Here is a 22,282-nt window from a genome sequence, read left to right as displayed (position 1 = left end):
ACTCCTATGCTATCTCAGATATGTCCACGCTAAAAACATCACATCAAATATAAGAAAATTTGCATACTTCTATGTTTAAGCCGGAATTCTAAAACGCTTTGAAGAATTTGGAAAAAATTCAAATAGTTAATTCAACGATTTTAAATTACATTTTGATCCTTCTTAACGTAAACCTTAGGAAAACGTTTAAACCCTTTTCACAAGGGGTTTAAGTTTTATGATGAACGGTACTTAAGTTTCTGTGACGAACATGATTGTGAATGAGCAATAACCGTATAATACCCGCAAATATGAATGCAAGGTGTCTATTCCAATAGCGTGGAAAGGACGGCTGACCAATAACCATTCGACGCATGTATTAAATGACTCACCACTGCCCCTCCCATAACATCCCGGGTAGTAGAAACGCACCGACCTGCAGACTTTGGTTAGACCGTGAAAAAGCAAAGAACGCTTTTGCAAGTGGCCGATGCGCCAAGGTAGAGACGATGCGTCCACTCAATTGCAGAACCTCCTGTAAACGACAAGGAATAAAACTACCCTTTTGCAAGTGGCCGACCAAGGTGGGGTCGGAGATGCATTAAGTTCCAGACTAAGTTGGAAACCCGTCGATACATCTCTGGCTTTACCATTCACTGCACATTCCTTGCAAATTATGAGCACCCAATTACCGACTTCGTTACAGCTTTCGACTGTTGGAGCGCTTTAAAACAGGCGAGACAAAGAGCCTATCAGCGAGAGAGAAATATATTTTACCTGTTTATCCGCGCCAGCGTTTGCTCAACCATGGCTCTCACACCAGCTCCTGCCTGGGCCTCGGCCTCGGCCTCAGCCTCGACCTCTGCATCTGCGCATAGCAATTACAGGTACGATGTTTTTTTAAATCATCGCGGGACAGATGTTAAAAAGACTTTCGCAAGCCATCTGTACCACCGTCTTCTTTCCTATGGACTGCAAGTATTTCTGGACCAGCCGGAATTGCAGCGCGGAGAAAAGATAGACCCTCAAATAGAAGGAGCTATCGCAACCGCTTCCGTCCACGTGGCTATATTTTCCCCTGGATACGCCGAATCAAGATGGTGTCTGGACGAGCTGGTCTTGATGTTGGAGTCGGGTGCAACTGTTATTCCGGTATTTTACAAAGTTAAACCCTCTGATTTACGATGGACGGCGAAGCCCAAAGACACCGATGGAGTGTATGCTCAAGGCCTGGCAATTATCCGCCAGATGGGCAGAGATAGACTGTATACTCAAGCCCTGAGGTTTCTGCGGTCGACGGGAAGGGTTAGAGTGTATGCTCAAGCCCTAAGATTTCTCCGGTGGATAGGAAGAGATAGAGTGTATGCGGAAGCCCTTCTAAATCTTGAAAAAAAAGGAAGATATACCCAGGAAAAACTCGCAGGTTGGAGAAAAGCACTGTATGAAGTTTCACATATAAGCGGTTTTGAGCTGGACGCCTGTAATGGGTTAGTACTATTCTCTCCTTCTTTGTATTAGCTTAACTGTATTGATAAACAAATCTTTAAATAGTTATGCTGTGCTGATTCTTTTGCCAATAACCAGTGATGAAGGCGAGCTCGTCTACCAGGTAGCCCGACAGGTGCAGAAAAAGGTTAGAAAAATACCATTGCATGTGGCCAAGCATCCAACTGGATTGGATGAAAAGCTGCTAGAATTCGAAACAACGCTGTTATCGGAGCAGCAGCACAACAGAGGCGGACCCAACCTTGTGGGGATAGTGGGTCCTGGTGGTGTGGGGAAAACCACCCTGGCAAAATTATTTTTCAACACGAAGGGATCAGATTACGAGCGGTCCTCTTTTTTGCCTGACGTCAGAGACGCTGCAGCTAGGCACCTCTTACCATCCTGGCAGAGTAAGCTTTACAAGGATTTGACTGGATCGGATCGGTCGATACATAGCATTGATGAAGGTATACCAATGTTCAAACATCTCTCCAGTTCTCAAGCTCTCATAATATTGGATGACGTGGATGATGTGGAGCAATTAGATGCATTGTTTTCACCAGTGAAGGACGCCCTTCCTTCTGGTAGTTTAATTTTGCTTACATCTCGCAATAAGGACATTCTTAGAATATCTGGAGGGTTAGAAGAATCATCCATCTACAAGATGACAGGCCTGAATCTTGAACATTCTGAACAGCTCTTTTGCTCCTATGCCTTCCACCAGCCTTATCCTGCTGCGGGGTATGAAGATTTGGTTGAAGAGTTTTTAAATGCGTGCCAGGGATTGCCCTTGTCTCTCATAGTAATTGGGGCACTACTTTACAGGGGAAGGCCTGACCAAGAGTATTGGGAAGCCCAATTGCGTAAACTGCGCAATGTACTTCCGGCTGATATAAAAAATAGGCTTAGAATTAGCTACGACAGTCTCGAGGAAGATGAGAAAGAGATATTCTTAGATATTGCCTGTTTTTTTATAGGAATAAAAAAGGATACAGCCATAAGAGTATGGAACGGATCTGACTGGGAAGGATGGCTCGGTCTTAGGACTCTAGAAAGCAAGTGTCTTGTAACACTGGACAGTGACAACTGTATAAGAATGCATGATCACCTCCGAGATCTGGGCAGAGATTTGGCGGAGAAAGAACCTCCTGGATGTCCACGTCGTATTTGGCGCTCAAATGGCAACCCTTTTCGTAATGTGCCTACTCAATCCACGGTGAGTGTTCGAAGCTGTCTAGATTGTGTTCTCAAATTTACGCTTAGAGAATTGTCTTCTAAGTTGTGATTTATCTTGTTTCCAACCACTTTCCTAAGTTGTGATTTATCTTGTTTCCAACCACTTTCCTGTAACAATTTAGGTGCGAGGAATTAGCATGGTTCAACATAAATCCGGGGGATCCTTTCAAAGTCATGCGGAGTTTACCAATCGTATCGTTGATATGAGCAGGTTGCAACTACTGAGAGCTCCAGATAATTGCCTTGAAAGTTTATTCAAGGTTATGAGACACACAGATACAGAACTTTTATGGCTTCGCTGTGAGATATATGACGACCCCCTCGCGTCGTGGATTTCAATAAAGGATTCGGAGTCCTCTCTATCTTCGATGATTCAATTAACGAATCTAAGAGTCTTAGAAGTCTTAGAACTGGGAACCTTGCTCCGGCGGCACTGCGACCCGCCAGAACCGAGCCCGACCTTGGGAACTTTGTGGAACACTGAAAGTGAGGTACATCTATAGTCTGTGCGTGTGTTTTTAAACATTTTATGAAATATCCGGTCCTAGGAAATAGTGGTATAGTTTCTAAATAAGCATATTAAAATTGTCATCGTGTAATGCAGGCACCACTCGAGTTGAGGGAGTTGAATATTCACGTTGACCTTTTCCAGTTACCCAAGTCCATAGGGCAGTTGAGATACTTAGAAGAGATTGAACTGCACAACTTCAAAGGAACATTGCCGGAAGAGTTCTTTCATCTCCGCTCATTGAAACACTTGAGACTCACAGCAGGTATGAAGTCGTTGCCAGACTCTTTGGGGAACTTCACAAATCTCCAACATATTGACTTGTCTTCGTGCAAGGATTTGCAAATGCTGCCACCTTCCTTTGGAAATTTAACAAAGCTCCAACATGTTAAACTGACGTGGTGTGTGAAGTTGAGGGTGCTGCCAGACTCCTTCAGGAACCTAATTCGACTCAAACATCTCGATTTGACCAACTGCTCCAACCTGACCCTCTCCGGCGAAACACTTGGGAATATTAGCACGCTTGAAACGTTGAACTTTTCCGGGTGTCCCAGAATTGAAGTACTGCCTCCCCAAGTCACACATCAGCTATCCCTGGAAGAACTATTTTTGGAAGGTACAGAGTTAAAAGAATTGCCTAGTGGCATTGGAAACCTGAGAAATTTGGAAATTCTGTCTCTATATGGCCCTTCGTTGGAAACCTTGCCGCATTCATTTGGTAATCTCACGAACTTAAAGAGATTGTCAATCTGCTTGGGAAAATTGAAATATTTTCCCGACTGGGTTGGCGAGTTGAAACAGCTGACACACTTGTCAATACTTTCTTCCCCGATTCGTGAAGTGCCATTTGGCAGTGTGCAAAATGTCCAAGGAGGCCTCAGATTGTTGGACTCTTCTATCGACAACAGCATGTTTAGACTCATTCACTTAGACCTATCCAGGACGAGAATCACTGAAATATCATTTGGTGAAGGTGTCTGTCCAGTCCTTAAATATCTCAATCTCAGTGATTGTGCTGATCTAGTGGAGGTTGGAGCATTGCCGACAACGCTTACATCACTAGACTTGAGTGGCTGTTGTGCATTAAAGAAAATAACGGCGCTCCGTGGCCTTGCAAAGCTTAAACGTCTGAACATGGGAAAGTGCAAAACAATAAAGGAGCTGCCAGGTCTGGCAGAGCTGAACAATCTTGAATATTTGTTTTTATTTGATTGTCCGCTTAGTGTAGTAATGCCATTTGCCAGTGTGGAAAAGGTTCAACGCTGCAGATTGTCGGATCTTTGTGTTGACAAGTGCATGCTTCGACTTAGAGAATTATATCTGAAGAGGGCGAGAATAAGTGAAATATCATTTGGTGAAGGTGTTTGCCCAGCCCTTGAACGGCTCGATCTCACAAATTGTAAGAATCTTGTGGAGGTTGGAGCTTTGCCGACGTCACTAAAGAGTCTGCGGTTGTCTAATTGTAGTGCATTGAAAAAAGTAACGGGGCTTCCAGGCCTTGCAAAGCTTAAAGATCTGTACTTGAAAGGGTGTTATTCAGTTGAGGAGCTGCCAGGTCTGGAAACATTGATATCATTGCAGACGTTCTGGATATCTGAATGTGAGAATATGAATAGAATACGGGTGTTGGCTGAGGCAGCAAATCCTGAAATCAAAAGGGTTATCGGCATTATGAAGGCTGGGTAACTTTGAAGCGGGAGCACCTTGGAGGTGGGCATGTCTTTCCTTATTTAAATATTTTTTCAATAATAATTATACGGCTTTAGTTTTCCGTATCTCGATCTTCGCATTTTCTGTTGATTCCGGGAGTCAAGCGAACGCTAGGTTTATTCACCTTGTCATGGTTTGGCTTTTTGTTAATGCTGTGGATAGTTATGCTGCTTATCGATTTGTGGAATGATTTTTTCGGTTATGTTAATCTGCGGAAGGGAAAGGCATATAGTAAGCAACAATTTCAGGCTTAAATCTTTTAAATATAATTTTGAAGTCCAAATATGAGATATTGTTGTGAAGCTATATAATATTTATTATAGTAACTTATTATTAATTTTTTTTTTGGTATTTCAAAGGAGTGGGTAGTTTGTTACTCTTTTTGAGTTTTGTTTTTTTATAATAGGAAATTTGAATTTTGGATTTCTCGTTAATTCTTTTTTATCCAACTTTGTTAATTCTTTTTTATCCTTTAGGCTTATAGAAGTGTAAGTTGAAAAAATAAAGAAGAGTTGGTTAGACTTATGTCATTGTTTTGCTATATTGAATTAGAACCAAATCTAGTATATATATATATACATGTAAAAGTTATTTAATAATAAATAAGTAAATGGAAGTAAAATTTAGTATTGGGGGTTTTCCTATTGGATTATATTAGATATCGTTTTGAGATTCAATTGCCTGAAGTAAGTCACTCATCTATGACCATTTCTATGAGAGGTAGTCATAAGTAACTAATTTTTCATGATTTTTGAATAGTCCATTTAGCACTTATTCCATTGGGTGATGCTCACACGGGTGAAGAAGTGGGATTGAAACTAGTGAAATGAATTACATAGCGTCAATCATCACTTCCTGGGCTTGCACCCGGTAACCAAGACTTTCCAGGATGTTTCTTTGAGTTGTTTTCATTAAATTGATATTTATTTTCTATTTTTTAAGGAGTTGGTGGTACTTGCATCACACATAGTTGTTTCTTTCTTTGAGTTGGGTTCATTAAATTGATATCTATTTTTTGTTTTTTTAGAGTTTGTTGTATTCACGTGACACATAGTTGCTTTTGTAGGCATAGTTGCTTCTTTCTTTGAGTTAGGCTCATTAAATTGATATCTATTTTTTGTTTTTTCAGGGTTTGTTGTGACACATGGTTGTTTATGTAGACAGTTGTTTCATTCTTTGAGTTGGGTTCATTAAATTGATATCTATTTTTTGTTTTTAGGGTTTGTTGTATTCACGTAAGTTGAGAGGATTTGAACGTGGAATATCTTCATACATAACACTTTAAGTTGAGAGGATTTAAACATAATTGCAACATAATTGCTTCTATAGACAACCGTAAGTTGAGAGGATTTAAACATGGAATGTCTTCATACATAACACTTTAAGTTGAGAGGATTTGAACGTGGAATGTCTTCATACATAACACTTTAAGTTGAGAGGATTTGAACGTGGAATGTCTTCATACATAACACATTCATAATACTTTAAGTTGAGAGGGTTTGAACGTGGAATGTCTTTCATACATAACACTTTATTTACACTAGTAAGTTGAAAGGATTTGAACCTCGAATGTCTTTGTACATAAGTTGAAAAATTTTGAACTTCATTTTCATGGGGCTTGCTAATTGAATTGCTCAATACAAACATAAATTTTGAAATATCATTATTATAACTATGAATTATTATTATTTAAATCTATTTTAATATGATAAGTAAATTATAATTTTTTTTTGGAAAATTACTTATAATTTTTATTGTTAAAAGAATTACAATATAACAAATTAAATTAAATTAACTTGTTATTTTTATTATTTTTTAAATTTAGCTAATAATAATTATAATATTTAATCTTCCACCCCAACATTTTTCCATATACTGAATTGTAAAACACCGTGTGTTGTAAAGCACCCCAATGGTGGTAGAATATATAGTGTGCCATATTGTGGAATATATAATTATCATCATCATAATTACAACATGTGTTAACCATTACGAAATTCTTGATGGTGTGTAATTAGTTCTTATTTTTCTTTGAATTTTATTTCAACTCATTTGCTATCCTAGAGTGTTCAAGATTATAATTATTGTTACCTTATTTCTGTGCATAATAAATATTTTGTCATTTTGGTTATTTTCAACTTATGTTTTGTGTGATCTTTTTGCATGTTATCCAAAATAAATGGGTCTCGTGTATACTCTATTATAGCTAGTATTTTGGCAGGACTAACATATTTTCCTTTAGTTCACCGATTTTTTATATATCCAATTATATTAGGAATTACAGACTCTTTTTATTTTCAATATCTTGTGATATGAGTTTTTTTATCTTGTTTTTACGTGAATATTTTTTGTTTATTTAAAATTAGAATTATATCTTTAATAATGCGAATTTGACATGTGCCGCCTCTTCACACACGTGCACCGTGAGCAACGCCTTCACCCTATTTTTCGTCGTGGTGCGCTACTTCGTCCCACGATCGAGTCCCGTAATTTCTTTCTGGACCAATATTCGCATGTATCAAATCTCAACTACGTAATCGCCATTGACAACTCTGGATTATCCTCCAAATTCAGCTTCGACACCGCCAACTCCTGCTCCTACTCCCCACTAGTTTGTTTACCCTCCTCCAATAAGAAGACATCCTTTGGTCATTTCAACTCCTGCTCCTACTCCCCACTAGTTTGTTTACCCTCCTCCAATAAGAAGACATCCTTTGGTCATTTTTGACGAGAGGGGACGCGCGAGGTGATGGCCCAGCCCCCAACGTTTACAAACGTGTGGAACTTGACGTGTATAGCTGGATTCACGTCAATAATTACAGGCCCTCTCGACCCTTCGGTGATCAAACTTGGGTTAGGTTAGCTGTCGTGTCCATTTGTAATGATATCAATCCTCCGTATGTTTTGACTCGGTTGCAATCTGTGGGTTTTGATTGCTGTCCCTCCTCTTCGGTTGAGGGTCGCCATCTGTCGGTTTTTCCGGTGCCTTCGGGCTTTCTCTGCTCTGTGCATGAACTTTCTATGCACGCGTTAGCCCTGCTGGTTCTCTGCTCTGTGTGATGGTAGGTTGGTTGTTTTTGTGGGCGATTTCTGTCACATGGGTTGTTTCTCGGCTCTGATAATTAGTTGTTTGTAACTGTGACAGGGTATCCACAACTTCGGCGCTTCCGGTTCGGTGCGTTCGTCCTCGCCTCCAAAGGTAAACAACGGTTCTATGCTTTACTCTGCCTCCACTCCTGTTACAGTTTCTTACGGTTCCGCTCCTTGTCTCAGGCTTGGTTTGTTGGGTTCGGTTCCGCTGAGTCGCCTTGTCAACTACTGGTAAGTATTATGACTTTCGTGGCTTCTTTCATTCGTTGTGTTATCTCGTTTTTCATTTCCCGTGTTCTGCACTAACCCTCATCCACTTTCACTTGCAGGTTGCTATGGTGGCTGGCCGCCGAGGGTTTTGCTCACTCTCAACCTTCGGTCTTCAGTTCGAACCCAACCAGTCTTCGTAAAACGGGTAGGGTCTTTCCGACCTTAGTTTAGTTGTTAGGTTATGGAGGGTTCGGATGTCTTGGTTCCTGTTCTGTTATGGTTGCAACATTTGAGTCGTAGTTGGCCGTGCTTCTTCCTGCGTTCTGTGGCTCGTATAGCCCTGCTCTGTTGTAATAATTTAAATGGCTACGTTTTGAAAGAGTTTGTTTCTGGGCGAGTGCTATTCGCTCAGGAAGTTTTGTAATATGCTTTGTTTGTAACAAACGATGGTTATTAAACTATTTTCCCTCCCTTGCGTTCTGTATTTACATTAACTTATAAATGGAATGAAACAAAATGTTGTATTCTCGGTACCTGGTTGTTGTCGGTGACAGTTGAATGGTTCTTCACTTTTGTTTGCTGGGTATGGCTGTTTGTAGCAACACCTTTTGCGACAGTTGAATGGTTCTTCACTTTTGTTTGCTGGGAATGACTATCTGTAGTAACACCTTTTGGTCTTCTCGTGTCCTGTTACAGCTTGGTAGCTTGTCGTTTCAAATGCGTTTTAAAACATACAGAAAGAAATATGAATGCGTATAGAATAATAAACAGTGGATCATTTGTTGGCAAAGCAAATATTTGATTGTTTGTATTACAGAGGATTTATTTTACTGTGCGTTTCTTGTGCCGGAGGTTCTCTCCTTTCACTATTTTTTTTCTCTGTTTTTAACACCTGGTAAGCATAACTGCTTCCATTTTCGGTTGAACTGTCCAACCAGAACTTGTACAACTGCCAACCAGTTTCTTTTTACAAAAATGTTAATTAACTGTTGATTATCTCCTAAACTAAAACAACTCACAATTGTAATTCTATGGTCTCTAACGACCTTCTGGGAAAATGAAATAAATAATAAAGAAAATAAAAAACAACGACAAGTCTAATAACTTGTCCAGCTATGCATGTAATCTTTGACTTGTTCTTGCTCTCTCTACGAGACAGTCAACCGCCTTCTGTCTCCTCGGAGCTGGATGCTCCTGCATCAGGCTCCCGGGGTGGCAAAAAGTCATGGCTCCGTTCCATGAGGTCCTCGACAGAATAGCCTGCTTTTTGTATCTGCGTTGCATTGAGCCACGAACTGTCCTCTATCGGACGGTCCTTCCACTTGATCAAGTATCGCAGATATTCTTTCCTGCGCGTGCGCCTAGCTACCTGTGTGTCAATAATCCTGTCGATCTCAAGGGGTTGTGCCGTTGGCATCTGTCTCATCCATGAACTTTCCTCACAACTGGTGTCCCACGGTGGCTTTGCTGCTGTATTGTCTTTCGAATCAGCGACATAAGGGAACAGATCTGCCATGTTAAAAATGGGAGAAATACCGATCCCTGGTGGCAACTGTAGCTCATAGGCATTTGCAGAAAATTTGCGAATGATTTTACAGGGACCGATCTTTTTAAATTTTAACTTGCTGTACTCCCGTTTTGGAAACCGCTCCTTACGTAAATACGCAAGGACTTCATCTCCAACGTTGAACTGAACTTCCCGACGCTTTGAATCAGCTCGCTGTTTATACTTTTGACTGTTGTCCTGTAATTTCAGCTTTACCTGCTCATGTAAGTTGCTCATTGCTTGGGCGAAATCTTCCCCATCAGCACTTCGTTTTTCGAGCTTCCCCAAATCTCGTAATTCATGCACTCCGCGTGGATGCATGCCGTACAAAATCTGGAAAGGACTATAACCGGTGCTGCGATTAGGTGAATCGTTATATGCGAATTCCGCCTGAGCTAGTACACGGTCCCACGTCCGTGAATTCTCGCCTATTAAACTCCGGAGCAAATTTCCCAAACTCTTGTTTACCACTTCAGTTTGGCCATCAGTCTGCGGGTGATAAGCGGAGCTGAACTGTAACTGGGTGTTCAACTTCTTCCACAGGGTTCGCCAAAAATGACCGGTGAACTTTACATCCCTGTCGGAGATGATGGACCTTGGAAGTCCATGTAGTCGAACGATCTCAGTGAAAAACAAGTGGGCTACATAAGTAGCATCACTGGTCTTCTTGCAACGTACAAAGTGCGCCATCTTTGAGAATCGATCTACCACAACCATCACTGAATCGAAACCCCGCTGTGTCTTAGGCAAGCCCAGAACAAAATCCAAGCTGACGGAGTCCCATGGTCGGCTCGGAATGGGTAATGGTAAATAAAGACCTGTATTTTGACTGTGACCCTTTGCCAGTTGACAAACCTTGCACCTACTCACGTACCTTTGTACATCCCGTTGCAATTTTGGCCAAAAATAGAAATGTCCAAAGTGTCCAGCCAGACCCCCACTGTGTTTCTCCTGAATAATGTTCTCTCGCATAGAGCAGTTGGGAATACATAACTGTCCTCCTTTAAACAGCAACCCTTCTTGTAAATTGTAGTCCAACCACAGGCTATTGTTCCTCAACAGAGGGTTTTGGCAAGCCTCATAGGCCTCCTTAAAATCTGCATCTGTTTGATACAGTTCCCTCAGGTGCTCAAAGCCCAAAACCTGCATCATACTTTCTTGTAAGAGTAGGGTCCTCCTACTCAGCACATCTGCCACCTTGTTCGCTTGCCCACTAATATGTTTTAGTACAAATGTGAAATTCTGCAGGTACTCAACCCATGCTGCATGCTTATGGTTCAATTTATGTTGCTGCATAATGTACTGTAACGCAGAGTTATCCGTAAATAAAACAAACTCATTACCTAACAGATAATGCCTCCAATGCTTTAACGCTTGTATAATTGCGTAGAACTCTTTGTCATAGGTTGAGTATTTCTGTCTACTCTCGTTCAGCTTTTCACTGAAATATGCGACTGGTCTGTCCTCCTGACTAAGTACTGCCCCAATGGCTGTACCACTGGCATCACAACGAACTTGAAAGAGTTTGTTGAAGTCAGGCAGCCTCAATATCGGCCTTTCGGTAATCTTCCTTTTCAAAATCTGAAAACCACTTTCCGCTGCTTCAGTCCAGTGAAAAGGCTGATTTGCCTTCTTGATCGTATCCAGCATAGGTGCGCAGATCTCACTGAAATTCCTGATGAATTTCCTGTAAAAACTTGCTAGTCCGTGGAAACTTCGGACTTCAAATAAACTTCTTGGAGAAGGCCAGCTGACTATAGCTGCCACCTTTTCTGGGTCCATCTTCAGTTCATTTTCTGCAATTACGAAACCCAGGTACACTAACTCCCGCTGAAAAAAAGTACACTTTTTCAGATTGATCAGCAGCTTGTTTTGCTGCAGCTTCCTCAACACACTTCGAACATGCTTGAAATGTTCTTCCCTAGTCTTACTAAAAATCAGAATGTCATCCAGGTAAACTATTACGAACTTCCCAATGAATTCTTTCAGCACCTCATTCATCAGGCGCATGAACGTACTGGGAGCATTGCTCAACCCAAATGGCATCACCAGCCACTCATATAGGCCTTCATTCGTCTTGAAAGCAGTTTTCCACTCATCTCCTTCCCGAATTCGGATCTGGTGATATCCACTCTTCAAGTCAATCTTCGAGAAATAAGCCGCCCCACTCAAACAGTCCATCATATCGTCCATTCTCGGTAAGGGAAACCTGTACCTAACAGTAATTTTGTTAATGGCTCTGGAATCCGTGCACATTCGCCATTCTCCTCCTTTCTTTGGAGTCAAAACGGTTGGTACTACACAGGGCCTCATGCTCTCTCTTATCAATCCTTTGTCCAACAACTCTTGGACCTGTTTCCTGATTTCTTCATGGTCCTTAGGGCTCATACGATAAGCTGCTTTATTTGGCAGACTTGCCCCTGGTATAAAGTCAATACAGTGACTAATACCTCTCCTGGGTGGTAGTTCATCCGGAAGGTCATCCACCACGATGTCTCCAAATTCCTGCAACATCTTTTGGATTTCCTCGGGCAAATCTGAAATCTGTGTATGCAATATCATTGCCTTTGGTCTTCTTATGACAGCGAAATTTACATCACTGTCCTCAATCTGTTTTATAAATTCTTTTCCGCCCATCAACAATGCTTTTACCCTGCTGGTTTCAGCTGCACTTTCCTCTTTGATGGGTACAAGCGTGTGCTTGATCCCGTCTTTGACAAACTTATAACAATTAGTTTTTCCGTCATGAACTGCGCTTTTGTCAAACTGTCAGGGTCGTCCTAGCAGTATATGACAGACATCCATTGGCATAACATCGCAGATGATTTTATCCTTATACCTGCCTATCTGAAACTCCACCTCACACTGCTCATCAACTAACAGTTGATGTCCTTTCTGCAGCCATGACACTTTGTAGGGAGTGGGGTGCTTCAACTTTTTCAATCCCAGTTTCTCCACCATCTCTACAGCGACTAAATTGTCGGTACTTCCACTGTCAATGATCAGCTTGCAACACTTACCTTGTGACTTGCAAACAGTTCGGAATAAAGCCTTTCGCTGGTCAGGTTCTGCAATTTCTTTTGCTGGTTTTAACAACACCTTATTCAACACCAAAGCTTCACCCGTCTCTGGTGCGTTCTCCACTTCCTGAGGTGCTGCCTCAGCATCCTCTGTCTGAGCAACATAAGCTCCTCTCCCACCTACCGGTTCACCTTCAGGACAGTCATACGACTTGTGTCCCAACTTGTGGCAACGATAGCACTGGACAGTTCCCCTGCCCCAACCATTTCCTCGCCCTCGCTGAGCCGGTCGTCCTCCTCTAGTGCTATTGTCCTTCTCTGCTGTGCCAGCAGACTTAGAACTACTGCCTTCCTCACTTGAACCTGTACCTCTACCTCTGCCAAAAACCTTACCTTTCCCTCTGCCAGTTCCGCCTCCTCTCCTGGCATTTTGTTTTCTGTTAATTTTCTCCTCCGCCTTTAGTGCAAACTGGTAAGCTTCATCCAAAGTTCTGGGTGAGAGGATACCGATTTCATCCAGTATTTCCCCCCTCAACCCATTCACGTATCTGGCTGTCTTTTCTGGGGTATCTTCCACATACCCTGCTCGCAGATTCAACTTATAGAATTCTTCTGTAAATTCCTTAACAGTCATCCCTCTTTGTTTCAAGTTCTGCACTTGTCTATACAACATGATCTGATAGTCTTTTGGCAGAAACTTCTCCTTCAGTTTTGCCTCCATCCTGGCCCACTTCTTTATAGGCTGTTTGTGTAGCCTTTTCCTTTCCGCCTGAATGCTGTCCCACCACAAGGACGCATGTCCTTTCAGCTTTGTGGCGGCGAACTTCACTTGTTTGTCCTCACTGGTTTCCTCAAACTCAAAATATTTATTTACTTCACTCAACCAATCCAGTAACACATCCACAGACAAACTTCCGTCATAAGTGGGTAGCTCATGCTTTGGCTTATGACTGGACAGCAAAACTGACTTTAGTAACCGGAATTCCGGTGTCACCCCTTCAAACTCATCTTCTGGTTCTGCCACATCTTCATCACTATCATCCGCTGGGTCTCTCCTTCCCCCAGCTTCTACTACTGCCAATCTTTCACGCAAAACGCGAATCTCCTCACGGAGTCCCTCTTCTGCTATTCTTCGGACCACTCTTCCTCTTCCTCTTCCTCTTCCTCTTCTGCCAACCTCCATTTGCTCTTACTCGAAAACCTGCTCTGATACCACTTTTGATGGCCCAGCCCCCAACGTTTACAAACGTGTGGAACTTGACGTGTGTAGCTGGAATCACGTCAATAATTACAGGCCCTCTCGACCCTTCGGTGATCAAACTTGGGTTAGGTTAGCTGTCGTGTCCATGTGTAATGATATCAATCCTCCGTATGTTTTGACTCGGTTGCAATCTGTGGGTTTTGATTGCTGTCCCTCCTCTCCGGTTGAGGGTCGCCACCTGTCGGTTTTTCCGGTCTATCCGCTCCCGCCTTTTGTTAAACCCTATTCCTCGTTTTTGTGTCACTTTGTTACCTCACCGTGCTCGACTCCGAGCTCTGCTCCGTTGGGTTTGTTGGTGGTTCACCGTGTTCGGCCCTGAGCTCTGCTCCGTGGTGGTTTTTGCTGGAGGTTCACTGTGCTCGATTTCTGAATGCTGCTCCGTTGTGGTACTGGTGGTTTACTGTGCTCGTCTCTGAGCTCTGCTCCGTTGTGGTTTGCCGGTGCCTTCGGGCTTTCTCTGCTCTGTGCATGAACTTTCTATGCACGCGTTAGCCCTGCTGGTTCCCTGCTCTGTGTGATGGTAGGTTGGTTGTTTTTGTGGGCGATTTCTGTCACATGGGTTGTTTCTCGGCTCTGATAATTAGTTGTTTGTAACTGTGACAGGGTATCCACAACTTCGGCGCTTCCGGTTCGGTGCATTCGTCCTCGCCTCCAAAGGTAAACAACGGTTCTATGCTTTACTTTGCCTCCACTTCTGTTACAGTTTCTTACGGTTCCGCTCCTTGTCTCAGGCTTGGTTTGTTTGGTTCAGTTCCGCTGAGTCGCCTTGTCAACTACTGGTAAGTATTATGACTTTCGTGGCTTCTTTCGTCCGTTGTGTTATCTCGTCTTTCATTTCCCGTGCTCTGCACTAACCCTTATCCTCTTTCACTTGCAGGTTGCTATGGTGGCTGGCCGCCGAGGGTTTGCTCACTCTTCAATCTTCAGTCTTTAGTTCGAACCCAACCAGTCTCGTAAAACGGGTAGGGTCTTTCCGACCTTAGTTTAGTTGTTAGGTTATGGAGGGTTCGGATGTCTTGGTTCCTGTTCTGTTATGGTTGCAACATTTGAGTCGTAGTTGGCCGTGCTTCTTTCTGCGTTATGTGGCTCGTATAGCCCTGCGCTGTTGTAATAATTTAAAGGGCTACGTTTTGAAAGAGTTGTTTTTTTGGGCGAGTGCTATCCGCACAGAAAGTTTTGTAATATGCTTTGTTTGTAACAAACGATGGTTATGTGGTGAATCACATTAAACTATTTTCCCTCCCTTGCGTTCTGTAATTACATTAACTTATAAATGGAATCAGTGTTGCGGGGGAGCGCCCCCCCCCCCCTCGCTCCCGCTCCCGATCCGCGCTCCGGGCGGGAGCGACTCGGGAGCGGGTCGGGAGCGCGCTCCCGAAATCGCTCCCGAAAAGGGAGCGATTTCGGGAGCGCGCTCCCTAAAAAAAATTTCGCTCCCTGCCTTTTCGGGAGCGTTTTCGGGAGCGTTTTGCCTTTTTTTGCATTTTTTTTTTTGTAGTAATGTTCGAAATGCAATTTTTTTTGAAAGAAACAAATAGTTTTTGAGTGGGGCAACTTAATGATCAAGTCTAGGCCCTAGTATTGATATGCTATTCATGGTAATGTTAAATTCTTAAAGTAAAAGTGACATTTTCTTTAATTTTCATTTTCATCCTTTTACTTAAATTTTTAACATTACCATGAAATGACTCAGGATGTTTGAGAGTGGTTTCGTCCTCATTGGATTTCATATGGAGAAAGTAGAATTTTAGATTTCATTCAAAATCCAGCAGACTTATCAGTTTTTCAGGATTTCAGGATTGGGGGATTGCAATGTTTCCATTGAATTTTGTCATGTATTAGGGTATGGAACTCATATTTAATCAAGAGTACCAATCCCTCTATGTACCTTGATGTTAGTGACATTGGTTGTCGAACTCCTCTATCATGACCCTTCTAAAAATGTACGCATCACTCAAACAAAATCTTGACTTGACATGCTATGCTTTTTCTATCTTATGTTAATGCTTAGAGGGTGCTATTAATGACAAAGATCCCTATACAGATACAAAGGTAATGACAAAGATACCTCTGGATATTAATGCTTGGAGGGTGATATTAATGACAAAGATCCTGATTTTGCAACAAGACTAAAAAATTAGACATTTCTCGTGGTGGCAAGAGGCCCAAGCATAAGAAATAGATAATAGATTTACTTCTCTTTTCTAGTTTCTAGTAGCTTTTATAACTATTGACTCTTTCATATTTATTATGATATTTTTTTAAACAATATATGACAATTTAAGTTTGAAGTTGGCAATTATAACTCATTAGTAATGAATTATGAATATGATGCTTCATGAAAGTTGAAAGTTGTTTCATTTCATTTCATTTTATAACATTTCATTTCATGTTAGATATTATTTGTTGTAATGGTTACACTTAGCTTACAAGTACAACTTTGGTGATCAATGATGGTAAATGTTATATATTGAATTTTGAAAGCTTGAAACTTTAAGATTGATGAATCATGAGACTCAATATGTTGTATGTTACTATGTTACTAACTTGCGGACGTGGTTGATGAAGATTATAACTTCTAGATGATTGTTGTTATATGGTTCAATCTATGCTTTTTTATGTTTTTTATATCTAATTCATCATTCTACATGTTTTTGTTGACATATATGTATCAAAAATTAAAAAATATAAAAATATATATATTTTTAAAAAATCGCTCCGGGATTCGCTCCCAAACCGGGAGCTTCTGAAAATGGTCGCTCCCGCTCCCGTTTTCGCTCCCGCTCCCCGCTCCTGCTCCCGCTCCCAAGTAACATTGAATGGAATGAAACAAAATGTTGCATTCTCGGTACCTGGTTGTTGTCGACGACAGTCGAATGGTTCTTCACTTTTGTTTGCTGGGTATCGCTGTTTGTAGCAACGCCTTTTGCGACGGTTGAATGGTTCTTCACTTATGTTTGCTGGGTATGGTTGTTTGTAGTAACACCTTTTGGTCTTCTCGTGTCCTGTTACAGCTTGGTAGCTTGTCGTTTCAAATGCGTTTTAAAACATACAGAAAGAAATATGAATGCGTATAGAATAATAAACAGTGGATCATTTGTTGGCAAAGCAAATATTTGATTGTTTGTATTCTAGAGGATTTATTTCACTGTGCGTTTTCTTGTGCCAGAGGTTCTCTCCTTTCACTATTTTGTTTCTCTGTTTTTAACACCTGGTAAGCATAACTGCTTCCTTTTTCGGTTGAACTGTCCAACCAGAACTTGTACAACTGCCAACCAGTTTCTTTTTACAAAAATGTTAATTAACTATTGATTATCTCCTAAACTAAAACAACTCACAATTGTAATTCTATGGTCTCTAACGACCTTCTGGGAAAATGAAACAAATAATAAAGAAAATCAAAAACAACGACAAGTCTAATAACCTGTCCAGCTATGCATGTAATCTTTGACTTGTGCATGTAATCTTTGACTTGTTCTTGCTCTCTCTACGAGACAGTCAACCGCCTTCTGTCTCCTCGGAGCTGGATGCTCCTGCATCACGAGGTCTTCAAACGGGGGAGTATTCTAGCGCCATAGTTCTGTCTGGTTGCAACTTTCATGAAGGAATTGGCCTTCAATGCGAGTGAGGCCTTGGGCATGGGCAACAAAAAATAGAGATGCCCCAAATCTAGGTGGATGCGTGAGATCTTCAAACAGGGGGTATTCTAGCACCGAAATTATGTCTGATTGCAACTTTCATGAAGAAATTGGCCTTCAATGCGAGTGAGGCCATGTATAGCCTGGGCATGGGCAACAAAAAATAGAGATGCCCCAAATCTAGTTCTTTATCGATCGTTAGTGGAAAAATCTAATGCCCTCTCTGCAAGCTGTTGGCTTGGCACACGAAGTGGTGAGGATTGTCCAGCAACAATCTTACTGGCAACATTCGACAAGAGCTCCAGAACAATAATATTTCAGGCCAAAATCCCAAGAGCATTGGGGAATTACCGCTTCTGGAAGGCTTGTCGATCTATGAGAATGATCTTACAGTCCAATTACCGCATACGCACGACAGCCTGTCCAAATTCAACATGCTGGACGCATCACAAAATCGGCTCAGTGGCTCTCTGCCTAAAGACATCTACAGAGGTGGAAACCTACAATACTTTCTTGTTCTTGAAAACCATTTCAATGGAGGATTGCCTCTCTCGTATGGAGCCTGACAAAGCTTGATATGCTTCAGATTCAATAACAACAGTCTCAGTGGAAGGGTGCCTGCGGGAATTTAGTGTCTGCCTAATGTCAGTATTGTTGATCTGAGCTTCAACAATTTTGTCGGCGAAATCAGTCCCGAGATCAGAAATGCAAAGAACTTATCGCAGTTAGCGATCACAACAACCAAGTCTCTGGCAACTTGGTGCCAGAGATTGGCTTTGCATGACAATCGGTTAAGATTGAAGGATATAACAATAAGTTTACGGGTCAATTGCCCAAGGAAATGGGGAGTTGGAGTTAGTTGAATTCTTTATATTTGCAAGAGAATATGTTCGAGGGATCCATTCCAGACGAAATCGATTCCAAAAAATCTCTAACCAATATAAATCTTGCGAGAAACTGACTAAATGGAGGAATTCCAGACACTTTGGGATCTATTGAAGTTTTGAATTCTTTGAATCTTTCAAATAATGAGCTTTTTAGATCGATTCCCAGCAGTCTCAGTGCATTGACCCTGAGCTCTATTGATTTCTCCAACAATCACTTAAGCGATCTTGTTCCCAACTCACTTATCAGCAGCAAAAGCAGGAGAAGCTTTCCGGAAATCCGGGGCTTTGAGCTAAAATTTCAGTAGGGATGAAACAATTGGAGTTTTCTCGGTTTCTTCTCACTCTCAGAAGGAATCCCAGAGAATGAAATTAGTATTTGGTTTCATTGCATGTGCAGCAATATTAATATTGTCGTTGAACTTGTATTTTTCCAAATGTATGTTCGTCACCAAGCAGATAGGCTGGAGAAAAAGGAAAACTCATCATGGAAAATCACAGCTTTTCATAACTTGAGCTTCAATGCAGAAGATATTTCCATGGTTTTATTACTGAATGACAAAGCAATTGGAAGCAGGGCATCCAACAAGGTTTATCACGTTGTCCTACCCAACAATGAAACATTGATAGTGAAGCACCTCTGGACGACATCCAAAATGGATATAGATGGTATCAGTATGGACAGACATAAGAAGAAGAATAACGAAGTGGGCACCGTTTACTGAGAGAGTATGACCATCGTTTGGCCAAGGCAGAAGATGAAACTTTGGGAACCATTTTCCAGAGAAACATAGTGAATCTTTATTGTTATATGTCCAACAGGCATTCTAATGTGTTGGTCTATGAATACATGCCTAATCAGAACCTAATTGAAGCTTTGCATAGCAATAATAATTTGGATTGGCCAACACGACACAAGATTGCATTAGGGAAAACTCATGGATTATCTTATTTTCACCATGATTGCTCCCCTGCAATTATTCATAGAGATGTCAAGTCTACCAATATCTCGTTGGATCAATTTTATGAGGCCAAGATTGCTGATTTTGTTGTTGCAAAAGTTCTTCAAGCTTGTAACAGAGGAGGGGATTCAACAATTTTTGTAGGAACTCATGGTTACATTGCTCCTGGTAAGTTTACCCTCTCTTTTTCCCAACCTATGAGTTCCATTTTTTTCCTTCATGTTTCCCACACAAGGTTCTCTGCTTTTAAGTAGTGTGTTTTTGTAACAAGTTTTACAGTCCTTGATATTTAACATTATTGAGATATTAATTTTATTAATATCTTTTGCAAATGGATGAACCCTGAATTGTACCTTGTTTATCTATTTTTCTGGCAGAACATGCATACTCCTTGAAGATCACAGAAAAAAGTGATGTTTATAGTTTTGCTATGGTTTTGCTGGAGCTCATAACTGGCAAACGACCCATTGAACCAGAGTTTGGGGAGAAAAATGATATTGTTTATTGGAATACACACAAAATCTATGAGAAGGAAGATGCATTTGTGGTTCTTGACTCGAATATTTCCGAGTCATTTAAGGAAGAAATTCGGGTCTCCCTACGTTGGGATTCCACAAGCCTTTATATTTTATGCTTTTCCTCTCTGTTCAATTTATTCTCAGTTCTAAATTGTGAAATATGTTATCTGCTTTTCTCCTGTTTTCAGTCTCTTTTCCTGGCTGGACCTTGAAGCATGTCAATCATATATTAGAAAATTGATATCTATAACTCAACAGTGTATACAATTAGGGCTATTTCTGACTTGAAGCATTTAGAAGACATTTCTAATTTATAGGCTCTTCTTGTTGACAGATTCCTCCTCCTTCACTTGATTTTTTGGATGGATCTGGCATTGACTCCTTGGGTGTTGTGCTTCACAATACAGAAGAAGCACATTTACAATTAGGGCTATTTCTGACTTGAGAAATTTAGAAGACATTTCTAATTTATAGGCTCTTCTTGTTGACAAATTCCTCTTCTACTTCACTTGATTTTTTGGATGGTTTTGGCATCGAATCCTTGGGTGGTGTGCTTCACAATGCAGAAGAAGCACATTTTCATAGCCATGGAAGGTACCAGAAAAAAGAATTGCATTTATATGCAATTTCATAAACATTTTTTCAAATATATTCCTCACTGCTTGATTTTGCTTAGTGTCTAGAAAATAGACATTTGAAATTCAGGGTGACAAATGTATCTTAACTCTTTTGAAGATGGCACAACCTATGTTATGAAGGGTAGTATCTTCGTGTATGACATAGACAGGGCTACGCAAAGGATTGTTTATCTAGATGTGCTAGCCTACTTTTGTGGTATGTAGTTGGGAGATAAATTAGGGTGCAATTTATCACACATATAACTATAAATCTGTCATATTCTGATAACAGTAAGCCTAACAGTTAGAGAAGCAAGACATCTAAGATGATCTTCTTGTTCTAACTGTTGGACTTGCTTCTCTAACTTGGTCAATCTATGCATTTGAGATTTTGTAATTTGCCAAAAATAATATGTTCCCTAATTGTAAACTGCTTACTACTAATTACAAGAGTCATTGTTCTAATGTACAAATCGAAAGGAAAGTATGGGGATAACCACCTTTTGGGAGAGGTCTACATGAGAAAGAAAATCTCACCAGAAACCTCTGCCATGGTATTTGTTTTTCTTTGAAATCTACTTTTGGGCATTGTCTAATGAGAATGCCCAATGTTCTTGTGCATGTCATGTATGCCCATCTTATTATGAATTAACCATAAGTATATGTTTTATGGTTTTGATCTTCTCCATGTCACTTTCAGGCCAAAACTCTACAAGGACAGATTGGAGAAAGGAAAAAGCGATTCATGCCAGTTCTGTTAATATTTATATACAAGGAGTAAGTGTTGTGATCTAACCCTAATTAAACAACATGATAATTTTGATGTGGATTATATTTTTATTCTGTGTTTGTTTTAACGATCAATCATATTAAACGATTCTAAAGTTGACTTTCAATCTTCCTTTGATTTTAAATTTTTCATGTTGGTGTGGCATTATATTCTGTTCAACAGGGTGAAAATTCAGAACCAAAACTGTCATCAACTCAACTTCATATACTTGTTCCACAAGGTAATTTTTTTCCTACAAAACAGCCAGGATCCAAAAATCTACAAGCACAGATGAAGTGCATGAATTTTTTTAACAAGAACATTTATCTCAGCAACAGTCTCAATCCGATAAAATGAATTGGTCTATTATGAACAATAATGTTTGGCTTGATGACAAGCAGAACAATGAGTCTCGCCATCAGTTACCAGAATTTTAGAACTTTACTGACTTAATTAGTTATTGCCTACATTATTCCCAGGTACATGCATGCCTCTCTTTGCAGCATAAAGCGATGCATAACTCATTTATCAGAAGTTTGATGGACACATGCAAACATGGAGGCTGATAGTGCATAATTGGAAAAAATAGCAGACATTATTCAATTCTCATTTGAATGGCATGTGAATAGATGAATGGTATATTGCTTATGAAATACTATTACAATTGGGGAGACATTACATTAGATTTTCCTTTTTGGATGACTGTTTTCAATATCCTGCCTTCTTGTCTGATAGCAGCCTCATATTTTGCCTATATTGATGCGGAACTTTATGTCCAATCTGATGTAGATCTGTAGTCTTGGCATATTTTGATCTTCCCGTCGTTATTGGCTTGATTTTCAAAATACA

General features: G+C 40.7%; 1 protein-coding gene across 7 annotated transcripts; it reads left to right on the top strand.

The window, feature by feature from the left end:
• Positions 1 to 575: 575 nt before the first annotated feature.
• LOC149214400 (disease resistance protein TAO1-like) lies at positions 576 to 22,212 on the top strand. 7 transcript variants are annotated; one of them, XR_016250918.1, is made up of 8 exons: positions 576 to 1,466; positions 1,564 to 2,680; positions 2,823 to 3,191; positions 3,305 to 4,918; positions 20,382 to 20,641; positions 20,783 to 20,881; positions 21,145 to 21,441; positions 21,617 to 22,212. XR_016250918.1 is itself a non-coding variant. In XM_089392297.1 (5 exons), the coding sequence occupies exons 1-4, from the start codon at positions 787 to 789 to the stop codon at positions 4,892 to 4,894; spliced, it is 3,756 nt and encodes a 1,251-aa protein (XP_089248423.1). In that variant the 5' UTR covers positions 576 to 786; the 3' UTR covers positions 4,895 to 4,918; positions 8,064 to 8,218. The 7 variants fall into 7 exon arrangements, 1 of the variants encoding a protein (XP_089248423.1); XR_016250919.1 differs by having other exon boundaries at positions 20,783 to 21,218; positions 21,365 to 21,441; XR_016250920.1 differs by lacking the exon at positions 20,783 to 20,881 and having other exon boundaries at positions 21,365 to 21,441.
• The last annotated feature ends 70 nt before the right edge of the window (positions 22,213 to 22,282 follow it).

Source organism: Pinus tabuliformis, chromosome 1_1 (assembly GCF_031772625.1).
Source record: "Pinus tabuliformis cultivar Carrire ecotype Pingquan chromosome 1_1, CPIR1, whole genome shotgun sequence".
Classification (NCBI taxonomy): Eukaryota; Viridiplantae; Streptophyta; class Pinopsida; order Pinales; family Pinaceae; genus Pinus; species Pinus tabuliformis.
This window is presented reverse-complemented; position numbering and strand designations above follow the sequence as displayed.